The sequence below is a fragment of the Uranotaenia lowii genome, chromosome 2 (genome assembly GCF_029784155.1).
Source record: "Uranotaenia lowii strain MFRU-FL chromosome 2, ASM2978415v1, whole genome shotgun sequence".
Classification (NCBI taxonomy): Eukaryota; Metazoa; Arthropoda; class Insecta; order Diptera; family Culicidae; genus Uranotaenia; species Uranotaenia lowii.
This window is the reverse complement of record NC_073692.1, coordinates 154,008,332-154,029,271: the sequence shown is the minus strand read 5'-3', so window position 1 is coordinate 154,029,271 and position 20,940 is coordinate 154,008,332. Positions and strand designations below refer to the sequence as shown.

Sequence of the window (20,940 nt, the reverse complement as noted above, 5' to 3'; positions counted from 1 at the left end):
ATTTTCTTCAAATTTTGTGCAATGATTCTTCATTCATACCTGCACATTCGATGAGAAAATGGTGTTGATCCAAAGCGCCCAGTTCAAATGCGAGCTATGCGAAGTTGTGGATCACCTGTGCTACCATGGGAAGGAAAGGGTTAAGAAGCATGCGTTTGAACTCTGGTTTGGTGACCTTGCTTGAAAAAATAATGTCTTCGACTGGCTCTAATATTCTCATTAATGGTAATCTTAATTATTCTTTCCCTATCCAAAGGTCTGTACGTCAAGGTGATCCCTTGAGGCCCTTGAGTCCCTTGAGTTTCAATGAAATTGGATTGAAGGCAAATTGATATTCGAAACATTGGAAAAACCAATTTTATTGACTAGCTACAAACTTCTTCGGAAATTGTTGAAACTGTAACATTGATTTTAACTGTTTTAAAACAAAACGGCGACAAATTCTATCAGAAATATCGGGCCTTCGGCAGAGGCAACGAAAACGGGTACACTCGTTGATCATTCATCGTGAAGCAGGTATAATCGTATGGTAAATTTTCCGGCAGCCCCGTCGTTTGTGTCCTCACGATTCCACTGTCCTGAACTTCTTCAACGTTGGATCCGCCAGAACAGTGATCGGCCCAGAACGAATCAATCATCGGCGATAGCTCGCAACGCCAGTGCTAGGTTGGTGGTAAAGAGTTTTAATTTTTCATCGAAAGTCGCAGAAAGTTAACAAGTTTACCATAACATTGTGAAGCACTTTTTCTCCGCACAGCAAATCATTTCGACTAACGGCATATTTACTGATCTTTTCCATCGTTTCAAGATTTTTCGGTTTGGCGTGTGTAATATGCTTGTAAAACATTTTCTGAAAACGATACCTGGGTGGAAAATTAGAGGGTTATTAAATTATATTGGGATACCTGTTTCTCTACTTACTTTGCTTCGTGGCACTTACTGATTTGCAAGGCATTTTCTATATTTTCGCTTATTTTGAGAATCGCAGTCTTCAATTTAGCAATAGCTATTACGCTACGAGATTCGATTTTATTAACCAGGCAAAGATTCAAACCCTCCATTAAGCGAACAGAGGTATGTACATTGATCATCGAATCGTGAGGTGTGAGGACGAAAACTGCCTGCAGTTTATTCATCCACGTGTCTGCCGTTTCCCAAGCACCATTTCTTACACACCAAAGCCAAAGATCGGCATACAGGCGATTAACTGCGTAGGCATCTTTCTGATAACCGAGGGCTTCGCAGTTTTCTAGCACAAAACTTTCGCAAGATTTGTAAGATTCGATACAACAACTCGTGTCCAACATAATGTCCATAGCAATTGCATAGTACCAGGCTTTGCCGGCATCATCCTGATATTTGGAAGTGCGTTCCTCAAAATGTTTCAGCATTTCCACAGCTTCCGGTATTCGTTTGTGGGACAACAGAAGTTCAGCCAGTATAGGAATTATGTGCCACTCTCCGGATTTGTATTGCAGTGTATCAGTAATTTCCAGCACAACTTTACCTAATTCTATCGATAGTGTTTTCGTGCTTCGAATAGTTCTGCAAATACTAGGCGTGAGTGAACTGTTTTCAAGCCACCTTTTAAAAACACTTACTGACACATCAACAGAGCCGTGTAATACCTAATAATGGATTTCATATAATCGACATTGACTTCATAAACATTGGATGCTATTATCTGCAGGGATCGCTCTTGCATCCAAGCAATACTCTCGGAAAATCCCATGTGAAATGCTTAAGCAATTTACAGTTAGTATTAATTTAACGAAAACTTACTCCTAAAATCAAACTCACCAATCTGGAACAAAGCTGCGAAGGCATCCACTAGCACTCCTCCATTGCGTCGATATTTCAGAGCGTGCTTCAGGCTCCAGATGGCCGCCAGTTGAGCGAGTTTCCATTTGCTTAGTTTGCGAAAAAGCCCGAACATGCCTCCGAAACAGGTCGACAGCTGCGAACAGATCAGAGCATACCAAATCGGCCGGGATTGGGTAGAAGGTTTCAGTTCATTGCGTTGAAGTATTGCCTTGACTTTGTAGAACAGGATGTCGTACTGAATCTTGGCAAGTTTACTGTCAATGCAAGCAGAACAGGGGTGGATAAGCACATTTACAAAAAGAAAAATCTTATTACTGATTGTACATACTTTGATTTGGGAAACTTCACACCAAGAATTTCAGCAGATGTGTAGAAGTACTCGGTTGCCAGTGTGAACTGTTTCAGTTCGAATCTACAAAGGGCCAACAGCGTATAGAGCCGACCTTTCAAATATGTCATCAATGATATGTTTTCGAAGCGATCGATGTCCTGTAATGAGAAAATAGAACATTAATTCTTAGGTACATCTTGGCAATCTTTATATAGGGCTAGGTGGGGTAATTATGAACAAAATTTCTTCATTTGGCACACTCACAGCCACCATATGTTTATTTCTTATCATAAATTCTGAATACCTGCCAAAAATGAATGTTTCCGTGCTCTTCATCATTCTGTAGATCAACTTTTTTTTTCTGGTCACAACCCACGTCCTTGAGACGTCTGTTCATAATTACCCCGTCTGTTCATATTTACCCCCCTGTCTAGGGGGTAATTATGAACACGGATTACGGACTTGGTCTAAAATTTTTGAAATGTAAAAGTATTTATACGTTACATTTACCCATAGTAAGCAGTGTATGGTGATTTTTTACTTAAAAAATTATGTTCATAATTACCCCAAACCCTGTTCATAATTACCCCGAACGCTGTTCATATTTACCCCGAGACTTGTCCAATATGATTTATATGGTGTCAGAAAATCTCAATTCATCACCAAATAATGAAAATAATAAGCAGTAATAAGAAAATGGGTTGTTTTATAAAAACTCAATTCAATTCATGTATAAAACTTTTAAAATAAACAAATGTAATCAAAATTTAGAGGTAAAGCAACGCCAAAAATAGCTATTTAGTGTTCTTTTGTATTGATTTTTTGTATCTTTTTTTTCGGTAGTTCAATTTTTTGTTGCATCTTTTACGTTTTTGTTGGTTTCTTTTTCTTTCGTTTCTTTATGTCGTTGCAGATCATTTTTATTTGATAGGACCTCTCCATACGTGTGAAATTTTAGGCGAGTTAGGCTACTCGATAGATTTACATCCGTTTTAAATGTCCTGCGCAGCAAACATCAAGTTTTCACCTAAATGTCGTGGGTTAGGCTTTTCACGTACGTGCGAGACATCATGAAATCGAAACCTATACATATACAGAAAATTCTAGTTTTTTTTAAAGATGGTTGTATCACAAAAACACCCATTAAAATCTTCTTGGATCAGTGAATAGTCATATTTTGCAAGGCTTGTCAGTTCTATATGATCAACTGTTTTGAAAAATATTTATACTAAATATTTTTTTTACACCTGTACGAAATTTCACATTAGTAGCTCTATTTTCTCAAAAAATTATTACTGCAGAAGTTTTCCTCGCCAAACTGAAAGAGAAAATCTTCAACCAAAAGATTTCCATTTTGTACTAAATTTAAAAACATGTATTCGAACAAATAAAGATTGAAAAAAGTAACTAAGTTTAAAAATAAGACAGCAAGAAAATATATTTAGGATCTTTGCTCTCCGAATGTAACTCATAAACAATTATTCTTTGCTATAATTCTAATGCTCTGAATACCAGCACGTTGTCCAAACACACAGGAAAATTTATCTTTTTGATCTTCTTTTTTGTGGACTTATTCACCTATTAAATTTATCATGGTTTTTCATATATTTTACTGTTTACCACAGAGATTTAAGGTTTATAATAATGTGAAGTTTCACGCGGTGATGAATTAAAGCTCCAGCAGCAAACCTTTTGTTAAAAAATGGTAAATTTTATTTTTAGTAAAATTAAAAATCAACAAAAAGCAAGATCTTATCACTTTTTTTTTAAACAAAATTAAGACTCGTTTAAATGCGGATTTAGCTTTTTTTCAAAATTTCTGTTTTATAAATTTTTTCCACCCTTGAAGTTTTATTCAGTTTTGATAGAATTGTGTTCAAATTTTTTTTTCAAAGACTGAAAAGAGCTGGCATAGCTTTTTTTCTAAATCCGAATCTCATTTTTAGAAAAAAAAAAAAAAAAACAATTTCTCAAAAATTCAAAACTTAAGTACATTGCGAACCTAATTTTATTATGAAACTAGCTTACCCGGTGGGCTTTGCTACACCCTTCAAAAATAAATGAAATTTGTAAAAATTTATTCAAATTTTAATTTTTATAAGCATTTTTTTAAATCAAACCTCATCATAGTTCAGAACCAACAATTTTGAAATGAGAGCTGCAGCTGGAGTTCCAAAATGCGATTCAAAGATGGTATATATTATTTACTAAAACTTGATCTCTAAATTTGTTTTTCACTGCTTGAAGAAGGTAGGCTGATCTACCCGGCTTGAGTTTACATAAATTTCTAATTGAAAGAAAAAGATTCGCATAATGGAATTTATTGCATATTGTACTTTAAGGAGATAGAATTTTGAAAACCAATCAAAAGCGTGAATCGGGACAGTTTTTTGAGTATATTCCTAATATTCTATATTATGAGAACAGCCAGCTCCTGATTGGCTTTAGATGGTATATTTCTTGAAGTTGAAGCAATAAGCTATAGAAATTTGAAAAAAAAAACAATGAAAAGGGTTTTTAATAATCATTTTCAAACAGCTTTTTTCACCATCCTCGGCCTTCGAAGCAGTTTGAATATGCCAATTTTGTTTTGCCAAAGTTATGTTAAAAAAATGTTTCGCCAGAAGCTAAACTCCTGGACATGAGACATTACAGCTTGAAGTTTTCATACCAGCACTTGACATGGTATGAAAATAATCGATTTTATACAGTGAAAAGTTCTTTTTTTTTTATAAATTTATTAAAGCAAAAAATATAAATATTTAAAAAATATATCAGTTGAATCACTAAATAAATTCTCAGCGTTTTTTATTTTCTCTTTGAAAGTCAAATATTCAAAAACGTTGTCAAAAACAAATTTCTAAGTTAACATTTGAGGACTTATATTGGGGCAAGTGTATACGCAAAGCTTATTTTCAGATGCGTCAAATTAATGGTTTAAAATGGATTTAATACGTATTTCTGTTTGTTTGTTTTATCAAATTTCATTGATATATCAGCAGTATGTCTACAGTATCAATTTATGTTTATTACCCCACTTTTAACGAATGCTGTTCAAAGCAAATGACCTTCATTTACAAAGACATTTAAAAATTTTAAATATCCGCTTCAGTTTCAACATTCGGAATACCCCCCCTGGCTTTTCCAACATATTGAATCATTTTGAAGATGCATTTCATGAAAGTTCGAAGTTTGCCCTTGCCCCACCGTGTAAGTTAAAAGGAGGGAATATTGTTTTTACGACTTCAAGAGTATAATAAAAATTTCCCATAAACATTTTGCTTCCAGTTGAGTCTAAAGTCTCACTTTTCAAAAAAGAAGCGGATCAAAAGTCTCTTTTATGCAGCCATGTAACACAAAAACACTTTCCATGTTAAGTACGTACTTGAATTGGTATGTAAGCAAAAAGTACGATGTTTTTTCAGAATTATTTAAAATAAAAAGCTCCCATTTTCATTTCTAAATTCGAGAAAAATTGCACGTTTGAACATGCTCTAGTGTTCCGTGAATGACAATTCTTTCGAAAAATGAATTCCCTAATTTTTGGTCAATAAAAATCAGTTTATTTCACCGATACCTTTCACTTATGCATACGTCAGTCCTATCTTATCTAATTTAAAGAAAAGGCTCTTAAATAGTTCATGTGTCGGATCGGATTTTTTGATCTTCTTTAAATTTAAATGGCACTTAATAAAACTTCAGTTAAGTACATTTTTACATGTTCAACAAAATGTTTCCGATCTACCTCTGTAGAAAACATCTTATTCATTTTTCTGTTATCAATATGATTCAAAAATAACCTTGCCGCCACCCCTTGCATTGAAAATATGCTTGGTTAAGAAATACGCGCCAAAATATGGGTTAAAAAATTGTATGTAAATTCTCTTCTTTCTGTTTTTTTTAATTGTCCGCTATACCATTATTTCATTAGCATCAGAACTAAATTTATATTTTTAGATAGCCAATGCTACCTACATTAACACGAACTAAATATGAAAGTATTTTTGCAAATCTTTCAATTGGTTATGATTCGATTGATAAAATACCAATCCGTGTCACATCTAGGCGTCATTTATTTCCACATGCTGTGTACAATTAAGCAAGAAAAAACACATCTAGGTTGCTTTTCGCCCCCACGTCCATAAAAAATATAGGTACTTGGTTGAGAAACAGACGTTTAATTGTTAATTTTTTCCAGTGATCAATGAACAGTTTGTTTTTGTTAGGTACTATCCACTTGCGACGACGTTTACTTGACCATAGAGACGAAAAACAAACCCCTCAAAGAAAAGAAAATCTCTAAAAATGGATGCCATGACTTTTCAATTTCAGATTTTGGCAAAAAAATGTATATGTTTTATTCGGCAAAATGTCAATCTGGATCACATCTAGCCGTCATTCACAACCATGTGCTGTACAAATGAGCTAGTAATCAAGTAGAAAAAAATCACATCAAGGCTTCATATCGCCACCACGTGCATTGAAAATTTGCTTGGTTGAGAAATACGCGCCTAAATATTCCCACTGATCAGTATGCTATGTCATGGTTACCATCCTCGCGACGCCTCGACCATGGAGACGAAATACAAACCGCCCAAAGGAAAAAAAAATGTCGAGAAAATGGATGTCATGACTTTAATTTGTTGCGAAAAACTACAAATTTTGTATGGAAGCCCCCTCTCCCTTAAGTCGGAGCGGTTTGTAACTATTATAGAAACCATCTCCGGCCCCAAAAACCCTATGATGCCAAATTTCACGATGATCGGTTCAGTAGTTTCCGAGTCTATAGGGAACAGACAGACAGACAAACATTCATTTTTATATATATAGATTTATTAAATTTGGTCCAGTAAGATCCTGGGATATAGAATGGCGAGTGTTGATGTTTCCTGGCTAAGATTTCTTCACGGTCCTGTGTTAAGATCTTACAGAAGAGGGGGGAGGTTTGTGAGAAATTTTTTACAAGGGGAGGAGGGGGAAAGAGGTCTGGAAATGCTTGGGTAATCAATGAATGGCCCCCTAAGTTGATGAATAAAACATTTGACCATCAAAAAGCCAAAGAAATGTCAGGAAATGTGTGTTCATAATTACCCCATAGGACGAAAACTATGGGGTAAATATGAACACTCATCTGTGAACCTGTGCGAATAAAATTTTTCAAAATTCCTTCAAAATCCAGACAAAGCATCATTAACTGGATGTAAAACAGTTGATAACAACATTCTAGCCGGATTTCCTATGATCAGATATTCAAAACATTGAACCTTGTCTAAAACGATTTCCGTTCCACGAGGTAATGGTTTTTTAAAACATCTGAAATGATATTATTAGGATTTGAAAACAGATCGGAAACAGCTTAAAGCTATCAATCGGATGTTAAACTACCACTTTTGGAACTTTTTGTGTCCATTCATCCCCCACAGCAGCGCGTATGGCACTTGTTCCGAATTGCCCCGTGTTCATAATTACCCCACTTGACCCTACCCTAAAATACCGGAACAAATATAGAGTTTTTCTTTTGTAACCCCACCTTCAATTTTTATGAAAATCGGAAAAAGAATAAAGTTTGAAGTATTTTTTGAACAGTTTATAAGATTTTTTGGCAATTCAAACAGTTTAAAGAGTGAAAGACAAATTGGCATGGGAAAATAGGAATTTTATAACCTATTACATTTGAAATTTTTTCAACTATTTATCTTAAATTATTTGAATTTTCTGTTTTCCTCAATTTTTGAGAAATTCAAACAGTTCAAAGAGTGAAAGACGAACTGGGATAGAAAAATGGGAATTTTGTAACCTATTACATTCGAAGATTTTAAATTTTTTTATCTCAAATTACTTGATTTTTCTGTTTTCATTAATGTGGATTGTATGCAAGTTTGTTGTAAAGGGTGATACGGTCAAAATTTGGTCAATATCAACTTGACTTATTTCTTTCAATTTTGCATTTAAAAATCCTGAACACCCCTCATTTTGAAGGTGTGTGTGTGTGTGTGTGTGTAGAATTTTGCCCCTATTTTGATTTTGGAATTCACTCTTCAGTTGTCGAAATGCCGTCCAAGGAAGAAGAACAGCGTATCAAAATTTTGCTCGCGCATCGCGAAAATCCGAGCTACTCGCACGCAAAGCTGGCAAAATCGCTAAAAGTTGCCAAATCAACCGTTACAAATGTAATTAAAGTGTTTGGGGAACTGGATCGGGGGAAAATCGAAAACCGGAAGCCGCTGAAACGACAAAGAGAGTTGCCGTTAGTTTCAAGCGAAACCCTAACCTCTCTCTCCGAGATGCCGTAAATAAGCTGGGTGTATCGTCTACAACCGTGCATCGAGCCAAAAAACGAACCGGACTATCGACTTACAAGAAGGTAGTGACTCCAAATCGCGATGATAAACAAAATACGACGGTCAAAGCGCGATCCCGGAGGCTGTACACGACGATACTGACGAAGTTTGACTTCGTGGTAATGGACGACGAAACCTACGTCAAAGCCGACTACAAGCTGCTTCCGGGACAGAAGTTTTATATGGCAAAAGGAAGGGGAAAGGTAGCAGATATTTTCAAACACATGAAACTGTCAAAGTTCGCGAAGAAATATCTGGTTTGGCAAGCCATCTGTACCTGTGGCTTGAAAAGCAGCATTTTCATAGCTTCCGAGACTGTCATCCAAGAAATTTACGTGAAAGAGTGTTTGAATATACGTCTGCTGCCTGTCCTGAAGAAACACGGTTGTTCCGTACTGTTTTGGCCGGATTTGGCATCATGCCAATACGGTAAAAAGGTCATGGAGTGGTACGCCGCCAACAGGTGGTTCCAAGGTGGTTCCCAAGGACAAGAACCTTCCCAACACGCCAGAGCTCCGCCCAATTGAGAAATACTGGGCTATTGTAAAGCGGAACTTAAAGAAGACCAAAAAAACTGCTAAGGACGAGCAGCAGTTCAAGGCTAACTGGCTTTCTGCGGCGAAGAAGGTGGACAAGGTGGCTGTACAAAATCTGATGGCAGGGGTTAAGCGTAAGGCCCGACAATTCGGATTTGGAAAAGTGGAAGCCTAACTGAATATTTTTCCTGAATTTTATACTAATTAAACTTGAAAAAGAAATTTAATTTGATTTTTTAAATAAACGATTTCACCGATTTACACGCGTTTTCCCTTGACCAAATTTTGACCGTATCACCCTTTACCCAAATTTCCTTTAGTCTTCCCCGTTAGGTGATTTTTGAAACTAAAAAAATCGAACCGCTAAATCAAGTCCAATTTATCTGAAATGTTACACAGATCAGTTTTAGGGCCAATCAAAATGAATATGGTCGAAATTTAAAATTCAATATAACCATTTTCGCTGTCACCTAAGTTGACACGTTTCATCCACGATTAAATCAGTGTCATTGTCAAACAAAAATCTGAATTACAGAATAAAATAGATGTACGAAAGAATGAAAGCGAAATTTCGTCCATTCCAGACTGTTATGGAATGTTATGATAGAATCGAAGAATCACAGTAATACCTGAAACTGTTCCAAAACGCTTTCTAACATCTGGATAGCCTTCGGAATGTTAGCTATTTTGATGCAACAATTAGCCCACTCTATTTGGGCCTCGATGTGCTTTTCCGACAATCCTGCTCCTTTGCTGTGGAATACCACTTCGCTATACATCGAATACTTTATGGTATGACATCGACATTGGGTAAAGTTGAACTCCCGATAGCTCAGAATCGGAACTTGGTTATGGAAGGGATGCCGCTTGGCAAACCAAAAACATTCTAACAATTGATTGCTCCCTAGAAGAAATAAGATTGATGTATTAATTTACCCAACTCGATCTAAATCTTGAATTTACTTCTAACGGACTCCAGTGGGTGGTACTAAAATGCAAAGAACATTGGTAAATGGTTCATTATTATCTAACATCATTGAAAGGACTCACCGTGCTGTATCGCAATTTTACATTATTGTATGGTATTTCCAAAAATTTGCGATCCTTGAAACCGACTAGAACTTCAAACTGGTCATCCAAGCTGATTAAGTTATGGAAGGATCCGCCCCCACAACTGGAACATCTAGAAGCAAAAAATGGTTCCAGCTCATCCATATGAACGAGTCACGTGATCAGGTAACCATAGAAGAAATACAAACTTTTTTGATTCACACTCAATGAATGTGAGCGCCCTGCTGTGGAATTCGGTCTTCTGCTCCTCGGTCAGCAAATTGTAAACGGTTTGCCGGAATTGGTTAGAGTTGAACTTGGCATAGCCGCATGCGGCATATCGGGGTAAATTTCTACACGCTCCTACAAAAAAACAAACAAACAAAATTAATCTTCATTATGACCGGCTAATTCTGGCGATCAAAAGACTTTGATTCCTTACTCGGAATAATTAGATTGATGCAGCCACATGTTACCTTCTTTAGGTAGCTGGCGTTGACATTTTTTTGGTACAGAACAGAGCCTTGCGTGAAATCGCCAACGGCACAGGACAAGATTTGAAGGTCAAAAAGTTTCTTGATTGCTGTAAGGCACCGAAATAAAATCATAAAACGTGACTCCATTCGAATCCAACAGCTGGACGGATCTTTTATTCATGAGTTGCCTTTGCCGCAAACTGAATAGCAGAACAATCTACGTTATCCTCGTTCATTCTTACCAATGGACACATCCTGTTCGTCATCCTGGGCGATGACAAACATTAGCGCCAACCGCAGAAACTTTTCCCCCAGGACGGCGGCACACTTGCATACAAATTGCTCATAAGAGGAAAGCGAATCGTACAGCATCAAATGAAATGCATCAAGACAGGAGGATGAAAAATAGTTTTGGGCCTCAATTTCTCCCCTCAGAGTGGCCACATCCACCAGCTTGCTCGAGAAAGAGGACTCCGCAAAGTTCATTTCCTGATCATCCCCACAGCACGACTCGAACAGATCCCAATCCGTTGTGTTCAAACGGAAAAGCAACGACGATCTGGTGTCACTTCCTCGCTGCAGGAAACCGGCCTCACAGAAAACGAATCCCTGCGATTGGGCCTGGAAATAGCTCATCCGAACCATACGCAGCATTCCACTTTGACGCAGGGACATCAGGAAGGTATTCATCCAACCCGGGTTGCCGTTGCTCCTGGTGTTAATGGCTCTGAGAATTTGAAAAAAAATTGTTTAAGCACACAAAAAAACAGTAGGGGAGATGGGGAGATTTGATCCAATTTTTTTCCATGATATTTTTTAGAAAAATTTAGCGGTTCCCCATTATTTGCATTTTGCAAAATTCAAATTAAAGACTTAGTTTGATTCAGAATTCCGATTCAAATTCAAATTCTGTTCAAACAAAAGTAAAACATTTGGCTAATCCCTCGATGAATAAAGCATAAAAAACATTTCTGATATCAGGTTTTAAGATTCAGATTCCTAGTTCAGACTTCAGGTTAAGACTTCAGAATTAAGATTCTGTTATCAGATTTATTCTTCAGATTCGGATTTCAGGTTCAATTTTCAGATTCGGATTTCAGATTCAGATTTTAGAATTAAGATTTAGATTTCCTATTTCGATTTACATTTTAGATATCAGATTCAGATTTTAGATTAAGATTTCAGATTCAGATTCAGATCTCGAATTGAAGTTGTTGGCACATCAGTGAAGTTTATTATTCGAAAAAAAAACTTAGAAATAAAAATAAATAGATAGATAGGAAGATTAGACGAAAGTAATAAATAGGTGTAGAAAAGAGCGAGATAGGGAAACTTTGCAGGGATCAGGATGGATTACGAAATAAATATGAATTGAATGAAATATAAGTTCATTTGCTCAGTAACAACGAACTGTTTGAATTAAAGTTGCCAAAAAATTTCAGCACGTATTTCGGCCGGACAAATCCGGACTATTTTATTTAAAAACTAGGCAAATTTCGACCAAAAATCCAGGCAAAAACTTCAAAAACTCAAATTACTAATTTTTTGTGTTTTCTCCAATTTTGGATGTGAAACGCCAAAACCTCACCGCCCCTGATCCTTTCCAACGCCCTAAAAGATTCAAAATTGGGCTCACAGTCTTCTTCGAAGATGTCAACGTCATCCTGGGAACGGTAGGGACCTCTTAGTGCACCACAGAATTAAGAAGATGCAGTAAAATTTTAAATCACACAATCGTTTGAAGATGTCCAAAAGCTCACATTTTTCATCTTCATATTCTATTACTTCTATTTCTTTGATCTTTCCACCTATCAACCTATCTACTTTGAATATCATAATTCGCCGATATGCCAAAAATACAAAAAGAGAATATAAAAAATAGAAAGCTGATAGCTGATAAACTATTAAACCTACATAAATTAAAAACTTATTTTGAATCTTTTTACTAACCTTTTTTTAATAAAGGATAAAGATTTTGCCAAGGTTTTCTAGTTTCAAAATGCTTTAGAAAAAAATTAAAATAAATTTTTAGAAAATTTGATTGAAAAAAATACATTTATTTCTAGCATCACAAAAAGGAGTTTTGAAGATTTGAATAAATAAGTTTTTATTTTATCTACAATTTTGTTAAAGACTTCAATACCTTGATGAAATTTCGTCAAATTCCTCAATTTTCGTTGAATGGAAAAAAAAAATAAAACTTAGGTTACTTTTTCTCAGAAGTCAAAATTACCAAAAATCATCGAGAAAGTAGACCATTGCTTCAACACCTTTATTTTAAATATAGTTATAACATTTTCCATATTTTCAAAAAAAAGTTCACAAATTTAATAAAAGAATGTTTAACTATTTTCAAATGCTAGCTTGAATCTCAGAAATTAGTACTGGTAAAATAAAATTAAATGCAACTTTAAATTAAACACGCCCAAACCAGTCAAACCATTTTATTTTTATTTTTTGTATTTCGAAAAATGTGAAGCCTTGTGATATCAGAAATTGATCCTTTATGTAATTTTTTAATTATTTCTTAAAAATAAATTTCAAAAAATTAAAATAATGTATCCATCGAGACATAAGAAACAATTTTTCACTTTATTCATACATTCTCTGTAGCAAATTTCTTACTATTCGAAACGAAACTGTATTTTCATTTCAAGGTTTCAGGGCTTGTGATATAGCTCAGTTGGCAAGTCTGTTGTCTCCTGAGCCGATGTCCGCGAGTTCGAGCCCAAGAGTAAACATCGAACACAGTTGTACCGGATAGTTTTTCAATAACGATCCGCCAACTGCAACGTTGATAAAGTCGCGAATGCCATAAAGATGGTAAAACGACTATAATCGAAACAAAAAATTTCAAGGTTTCAGGTCAGTGCATGTAAAAGTGAAAAAATTTATATGTATGAAGTACAAATCATTCAGATTAAAGTTATTTTGCATTAAAAGTTATTTATTTTTGAAAATAAGTCCTAGGATTGCCAATTTTTTTTTCATGAAGCTTTGAAAAATATGTCAGTTGCCTCCAGAAAAATTTTTCAATGACTGGTGTGCCAACTGTATCGTTTATAAGAGTCGCAAAAAAACGACTATAATCGAAACAAAAAAAAAAAAGGATTTTGAACGTTTCATTTACGTTTCAACCTTTTTTACTCATTCAAATTATCAAGCAAATTCTTTCGAACCACGAGCATAACGATTTTAAGCATGGCAGAAATTTCTGAAATAAAAGTAAAAATTAGGGTTACGGTTCAAATAAGGTTTTTTTCTACTCTTGTAAATCTGATTAAAACTTAAGATTTTAGTTAGAACTGATCTTTGATTTTAAAGAATCTGCAATATATGTAAATAATGCTAAATAAAATATCCAGCTGACTTTTATCTGAGGATAAAAAAAACAAATCCAAAATTATCATTTATTATTTTATATTTCATAATTTAAATCGCGTTATTAAAGTTTTTAAAATTAAAATCTAGGTTTATCAAATATAAATTCTTAAAAGATAAAATTTTTATATGTGATTTTCACCAGGTGTGTGTTCTCAAATGACTTTGATTGAATTCAAAATTTTAATTTTATTTCATCATTTATTTAATCAGTTTTAATTCTTAAACAAATTCTAACATTGAAATCTTAACATTGATTAAAAATCGTAAATTTGAGCTGTCATTGATATCTTGAATTTTTGTCCAAGCCTGAATTATGAACCTAAATTCAAAACCTGAATCTAAATTCCAAATAAGAAATCCTATGAATTAAAAAAAAAAGCGAAATTTGTAACAAAACCCTTAACCTGAAATCTCTTATTTGGTTCTGAATTCGTGGTTTTCAATATGAATTTTTTCTATCAATTATTTATTCGTAATTGAACTTGTAAATTAAAATAAAATTGTGAATGATGAAATTGATTCACATTTATGTTTCAACGCATATAAATTGAGGATAAAATTTTCTGATCCATATCTTAAAACTTTGAATTTGAAATATTGAGACTGATCTAAACTTATAATCAATAACAATAAACTGGATACTTACTAGATATTTTTTCGTAAGTTTCCGGGCTGGCCAAATTCAGGCAATTTTATCTTAAAAATTGGCTAAATAAGGGCATATTGTTTCAAAATGTTCCTCAAAATCCAGCCAAAATGCCGGCTAACTTCAGAGTTATTCCATTAAAAGCAAGATGAAAAACACGTAGAAACCTCATTTTCATAGGTGATGGAAAGAGTTAGAGAAACTTGAGGTATCAAAGAACGAAAAAGCATAAGCCGTAAATATCATGAATGTGATTATTTTCGGGTACAAAGATGAACCAAGCGATTTCATAACATCAGTATTGACGTAGAAACCTGTTTTTAATTTTATCGAAACACATCAGCCGATTCATATTAAGGATACCAAAAAATTGTTTACATTCATTTTGAAAAAATTTGTTACAAAATTTTCGTTAGAAAAAGAGTGAGAAAATCTGCTCAAAATCCGGACGATGTGGTAAGCTAGCTTAATCTAACTTTGTTGGGATTAAATGTTTGGGACTCAATTACTATCAACAGGTGAATTTTTTTTTTTTTTTGAAAAACTGTTGAAGAATTGTAGTCCTGGAATGAGATTTCCAGGCTTAGGAGTTGAGATTGTTACACTATTGTTACTTAGTTGTTCATCAAAATTTGATTAGAAATGTCAAATTTTATGCTAAGAAAATTCACTTGGCATTTTTGGAACTTCATGGGGGGGGGTCATAAATGATACGGCATATCGTTTACTGCTGTCGGTAAACGATACGCTGTATCAAACCGGACAAAAAAACGACTACTTTTTCGGTTAGAATCACTTAGATTCTGTAGTCGTAAGCTTAATTTTGTAATAAATTTTAGTCCCTGATTAAGATCCTGTAAGGGTCGAAACGTTGGATATGTAAAAATAAATTCGTTTTTACTAAAAAACTTGAAACTGAAAGCCGAGAATCAACCCACTAAAAGTAAACTAAACAGTCGCCCCAAAAAGAGAAAATTGTGGTCAAAATTTGAGAATAAATATTCCAAAACATAAAATTGCTGATTTTCTCGCTTGCTCGTTTTTACATATGGGACTGTTATGAAAGCAGGAGCAGTAAGCAAACTATGTAATTCAACTTTAAATCCAATTTTTCTTGCAAGGAAAATTATAGATTTGCAAATTGAAGTTTTATCAAAGGATATCGAAATAAGATTTTTTTATGAACTTACAAATTCCTAAAAAAATAAAAATTTATGTATACAAGGTTTACATTATGATGTAATATTTTTACTTTAAAAAACTATACGTAAGGAAGCCTAAAACAAAAACTTTGGTGGTTTTTTTTCTTAATCGAATGAACTTAAAAAGTAAAACAAATTTATGCTTTTATGAAGGTTTAATGATAATTATTAGAAAGTGCAATAAGAGAGTGTTTTTGTCATGTTTGTAAAATGCCTATATTCTTAAATAACAGGATAAATAGAATAAATAGGTAGACGATTTTTACCATGAAAACTTCGAATTTAACTTCTGGTTGACATCTTAAGAGAAAATTGAAGATCTTAAAACAGATTTGATAATCTTTTTCTCATGGATAAACTGCCTCCATAATAGGGCAACCCTAACTTTTGTTTTATTCCATAAAATTAAAAATAACATAGATTTTTATAAATACTTCACCTTTGTCGTATGAAAATTATCAGTTTCTTGCATTTTCAATAGAAATGTACGGAAATATTGCCAGAAAAAACACAAATTTTGCCCATAACATAAATAGGCGCATTTTGCCCGCACGATTTGAGGTTCGGCATTTTTGACAACAGTTATAATAAAATCGTTTCCTCGAAAACTGAAGGAGATTTCAACATAAAAATTACTCCAATTTATAGAGAACACACGCCTGAAAAGTTTTTCGAATTAAAATTACCCTTCCGCTCATTTTCATCATTTTTCACCTTATTCTAATCTTCTATCCGTCTATAATCTTTCAATTCTTAAATATTCTTTCTAAAAGAATATAAAATTTCACCGATATAGCCGATTGCATAAAATAAATTCACGGTGATTAATTCTTCATTTAAAAAAGTAAAGAAAGTGTTAGAATTCCTTAAAACAATTCAGCTGTACGATAGAATCTGAAACAACTTTGTAATTACAAAAAGGATATATGGACCTGAATGTAAAAAAAAGGTTTTTAATAAGCAAAAAAAAAATTCTTCATTTCAGAAACAGATTTCAAGTTCTTAATTCGATTTTGTATTCGGAATTAATTTTCTAATGGATTGTTTTGTGAATATTTAGAAGCTTCGTACAAAAAACTTAATGATTATTTCAAAACATTTGAGCGCATTGTCGCATAATTGATTTAGGTACAACTAAAGATTGAAAGGGGAACAACAAATATTTACAAATAATAGAATCCAACAATCGGCAATCACTCAAAATAGGAAACCTTCCATTGCCAATCTTTCCAAGAATGACCATCGAACCATCCAGAAAGCGATATTATATGTGCATAAATAAGACGCAACTGAAAATCAACTGTTAACCATTCAGTTTTTCCGCTAGGATCGTGCGATAAGCTCGCCTACAAATTTGAATCATGCAAATGTACCCGCAAATACCTACACTGGCAGTGCGCTTACCGCTCTAAGTCCAACGGAATGGCGTTAACATTCAAGAACTGGCACGCGATCGCCTTCTGCAGCAGGGTATCGATCGGCAACAGCTTCATCTGGAAGACGCGTGGGTCATCGAACACCTTCAGGCACCTCTGCTCGACCCGCCGCTGATAGCCGAAGGCGAGCACCGAAATGACCTGCGGCATTTTCCAGATCACTTCAAACAGCTCGAAGGATTCGTTGTCCATGAATTCTGCATCGTCAATAATTAAAACCCATAAGTTTTGGAAGGCCTGTGGGAAGAAATGTGGAACTGGTTGATTTCAAACGCCCGGAAGGTAGGCAATCTTTTAGTCGCAATGCTAATAGGTCAACTAAGGTGTAACACGATTTTGGGTAACAACCTTGAGGCACAATAACTCGAACAGTTTATGCCGCTGAATTTCCTGTTCCGCTTTGCTCATATTTCGAATGGCTTCTGTTTCGGGAAACTCCACCTTAAGAATTTCATTCAATAACCAAAGTTTACTGAAAACTCTGTACTCCACCAAATATTGTTTGATGCGGTTTTGACGAGTTATGCTTGTGATAGTTTCGGTGAATCCGAGCGGACGCGACAAATAAAGATATGCAGCGGAGTATGGACTCTTCAATGAAACAAGCTCTATTAGATAACAAATCAACTTGATGATAACACACAAAAATACCTTACTGTCTTTCATACACAACGTTAGCCTCAAGGTACTGCTTTTCTTATTTTTCAGCGAAACATTGAATAATTCATTTAACAGTCTAGATTTTCCCATCTGAGCCTCTCCCTTGATGAGCAAACAGTTTTGGTTGTTGGCGGTTTCAATGGATAAACTGGAGGAAAAATGTCGCGACTGAAACAGACCGTCTTCTAGCATGTCCTGAAATACTTCGAGAATTTCATCGCGACCGACGAGTGGATACTCGTACTCGATCGGCTTTATCAATTCTCGTTCCCTAGAAAAAAGAAAAATTTTGATAACTATGGTTTGTTTGGAATCTAGAAATATAAAAATACATCTTAGCGATTGTTTCTTGTTTCGTATTCATTGAAAGTTTCCTTCTGAAAAACATGCATAGAAAGAGAGCCCAAACTTGCGTAATAAAACACGGAAATCACCAGGGATTATTAATAGCTTATTACCCCCGACGGAGATCTTCGGATATCATCATAGGATCATATGATCATCATCATAGCCTTAGATCTGAACACTTTGGGTGATTTCTATAGACTGCTTATAATTTGTATTTCCAGATAGGTATTTGGTGTAAGGAATGAATGTGTGTGTTGGTGTAGTTTGTGTAGAGTTTAACAAAATTCAATGGGTTCTACCCTTTTCGTATAAAATTCATTACACTTGTCATGGTCCATAAACTGGCACTTCAAAATAAAGGGTGTCCACGATGAAATTGCCACACACAAAAATGATACGCAAAATTCGAGTTTTCATCCGATTGCCTTCGAATTTTCAGGGATTGAAAAATAACTATTAAACATAATTTTACCATTTTATTCGTATTTTATTTACAGTCCATACGCAAATGCCCACACCATGCCCCTAACCCCGGCCATAAGATTCTGCACTACCAGTGAATCAACCATTTTTTGCATGTAAACCCATACTTTCTTCAGTTCCTCGACGGTGCTGCTTCATAATCGCCCAGTACTTCTCGATGAGCGGAGCTCCGGAGTGTTGGGAGGGTTGAACATTTTCGGCACGAAATTGACCTTATTGTCCGCATACCACTTCAGCAGGTCCTTGGAGTCCAAATGCGGCCAGAAGATTGTTGGGACGTTGTGGGTCTTCAGGAGAAAAAAAAAAAACAGCCGCTTCTGGAGACACTCTTTCATGTACACCTGTCCGTTCATCGTGTCCTGGGTCACGAAAGGTGCGGGAAGCGGGCACGTGCAGGAATTTATTCGCAATTTTGGACATCTTCTGAGTGCGGACATGCCCGGAACGCTGAACTTATCCTTGACCGTGAAAATAGGTTGCCGGGGATCTGTTTGAAGTCGGCCTTCACAGATTTTTCGTCGTCCATGATGCAGCATTCAACTTTCGTCAGCATGTTGAGATACAACTTCCTGTCACGGGTTTTGGCGGACTTGTTCTGCTTCTCGTCGCGATTAGGGGCCTATTGTACCTCGAACGTTCGAAGCACAGTCTTAGTTTTGGCCATCTGGACAAAACATCGGCTTAGGTGCAGCTTCTTAGCCGGAGGCGTTCAGGTTTCAGTTGAAGGCCCCAACTACGGGGTTGTGATTTTTGGTGTTGTACGGAATACTTTTTCCTTCACTTCTGGGCTTCTGTACGGTGGTCAATCGTTCCTCGAACCGCTTAATCACTCGCGAAACCGTGGAATTCGCGATTCCCAAAGTTTTAGCGATGGAACGATGCGAGAGATCCTTGTTCTCGTGATGAATTCGCAAGATTTCATCACGTACGAGCTGTTCTTTCGACACCATTTCCGCAAATTTTGATCACAAAACTTTAAAACTTACAGAATGTAAACAATGCACTATGAATTAAATCCATCCAAATTTTCATTAAATTCTACCCAACGGTTAAAAAGTAAGAGCAATTTCATAGTGTGGCAATTTCATCTTGGACACCCTTTAGAGGTCTTAAAAAAATCATACATCTAATAAAATCAAGTATGTTGACATTCTGCACATAGTTTATCCAGAATTAAATACTTTTGAACAAACACAACACGAATTTTCAATGAATTTACATATATATTCTTTTTTTTTTTTTTTTTTTTTTGAATAAGTGAGCCTATTAGTGTTTTCGTTTCAAAAACTGGCACAGGGACAAACTTTTTCTTTATAAAAAAACTAATTTGTCACCAGGTACGATGCGAATATATGGCTGCTACACTCACCCAAACGCTTACCCCCAACACTGATGGGATTTTATGGGTTGCAATCGCTTGCTTGACGTTCAAAACTAGTGGACTTCTGAATGAATATTATGTGTATAGCACCAAACCGAATAGCGACAGTAGGACTAGCGACGCTTTTTTACTAGCGAGATTCCTGTCATTCACAGGTTTGTTTTTCTTTTTTCAGTCCAGTAGGCGATTTCGATGTAGTACTCGAACAATGCTTATGTTATTTACTGTACATTTTCCTTAGGCGGTCGATCGCATGCTTCAAGTCTCCTAGGAAACTCGCGCTGCGTCGTTATTATGTTCAACGTCGCGTCGCGACGTATGCGACGTGTCGCTAGTAGGCAAAGCTGCTATGATTATTAGCGCTCATATTTTGGATTTTTTCTGCATGCATAATAAATGAACACAAAGACAGCAGTTAGTGGAAAACTCATAGAGAACTAGGTTGCCTCTGCTGGTAAACGAAATGTTTTAAACGAGGGCCAACTTTTAGAACTAAGAAACGGTTATGGTTAGGAAGAAGGGTTAAGTCTAAGAGTTTTGCAGTGATTATGCAGTCAACAGTTTGAAGGCATTTATCTTTATTAATTTAGTTCTGAAGCGACAACTTGCCTAAAGAAGCCAACCATGTCTAAGATGCCAAATTTGAGAACATTAACACCAAAATCACTTCAGTTGAATTTTCTTATCTGATATAAAGCACAGGAAACTTGCTATAGGTCACGTTGAAAGAATAGATCATAAATAGCTATAGATGAAAAAGAGGTTCAATTTCAAATATAATAAGCAAAGTATTCGTACAAATAACGCAACCCCAATTTAAAATTGAAAAGTGTTTTTGATTG

General features: G+C 35.3%; 1 protein-coding gene across 1 annotated transcript in view; it reads right to left on the bottom strand.

Moving 5' to 3' along the window:
• Positions 1-391: 391 nt before the first annotated feature.
• LOC129745568 (adenylate cyclase type 10-like) overlaps positions 392-20,940 on the bottom strand; it is a 43,336-nt gene continuing 22,787 nt past the window's right edge. The window contains exons 8-22 of the mRNA XM_055738711.1: positions 17,878-18,157; positions 17,575-17,817; positions 17,195-17,463; positions 10,801-11,285; positions 10,525-10,665; positions 10,292-10,445; positions 10,083-10,215; positions 9,996-10,020; positions 9,662-9,936; positions 2,153-2,313; positions 1,801-2,078; positions 1,602-1,740; positions 922-1,545; positions 725-863; positions 392-662 (exon numbers count right to left, since the gene is read on the bottom strand). Coding sequence (XP_055594686.1) covers positions 447-662; positions 725-863; positions 922-1,545; positions 1,602-1,740; positions 1,801-2,078; positions 2,153-2,313; positions 9,662-9,936; positions 9,996-10,020; positions 10,083-10,215; positions 10,292-10,445; positions 10,525-10,665; positions 10,801-11,285; positions 17,195-17,463; positions 17,575-17,817; positions 17,878-18,157 — 3,562 coding nt within the window. The 3' untranslated portion in view covers positions 392-446. The remainder of the gene's footprint in view (positions 663-724; positions 864-921; positions 1,546-1,601; positions 1,741-1,800; positions 2,079-2,152; positions 2,314-9,661; positions 9,937-9,995; positions 10,021-10,082; positions 10,216-10,291; positions 10,446-10,524; positions 10,666-10,800; positions 11,286-17,194; positions 17,464-17,574; positions 17,818-17,877; positions 18,158-20,940) is intronic.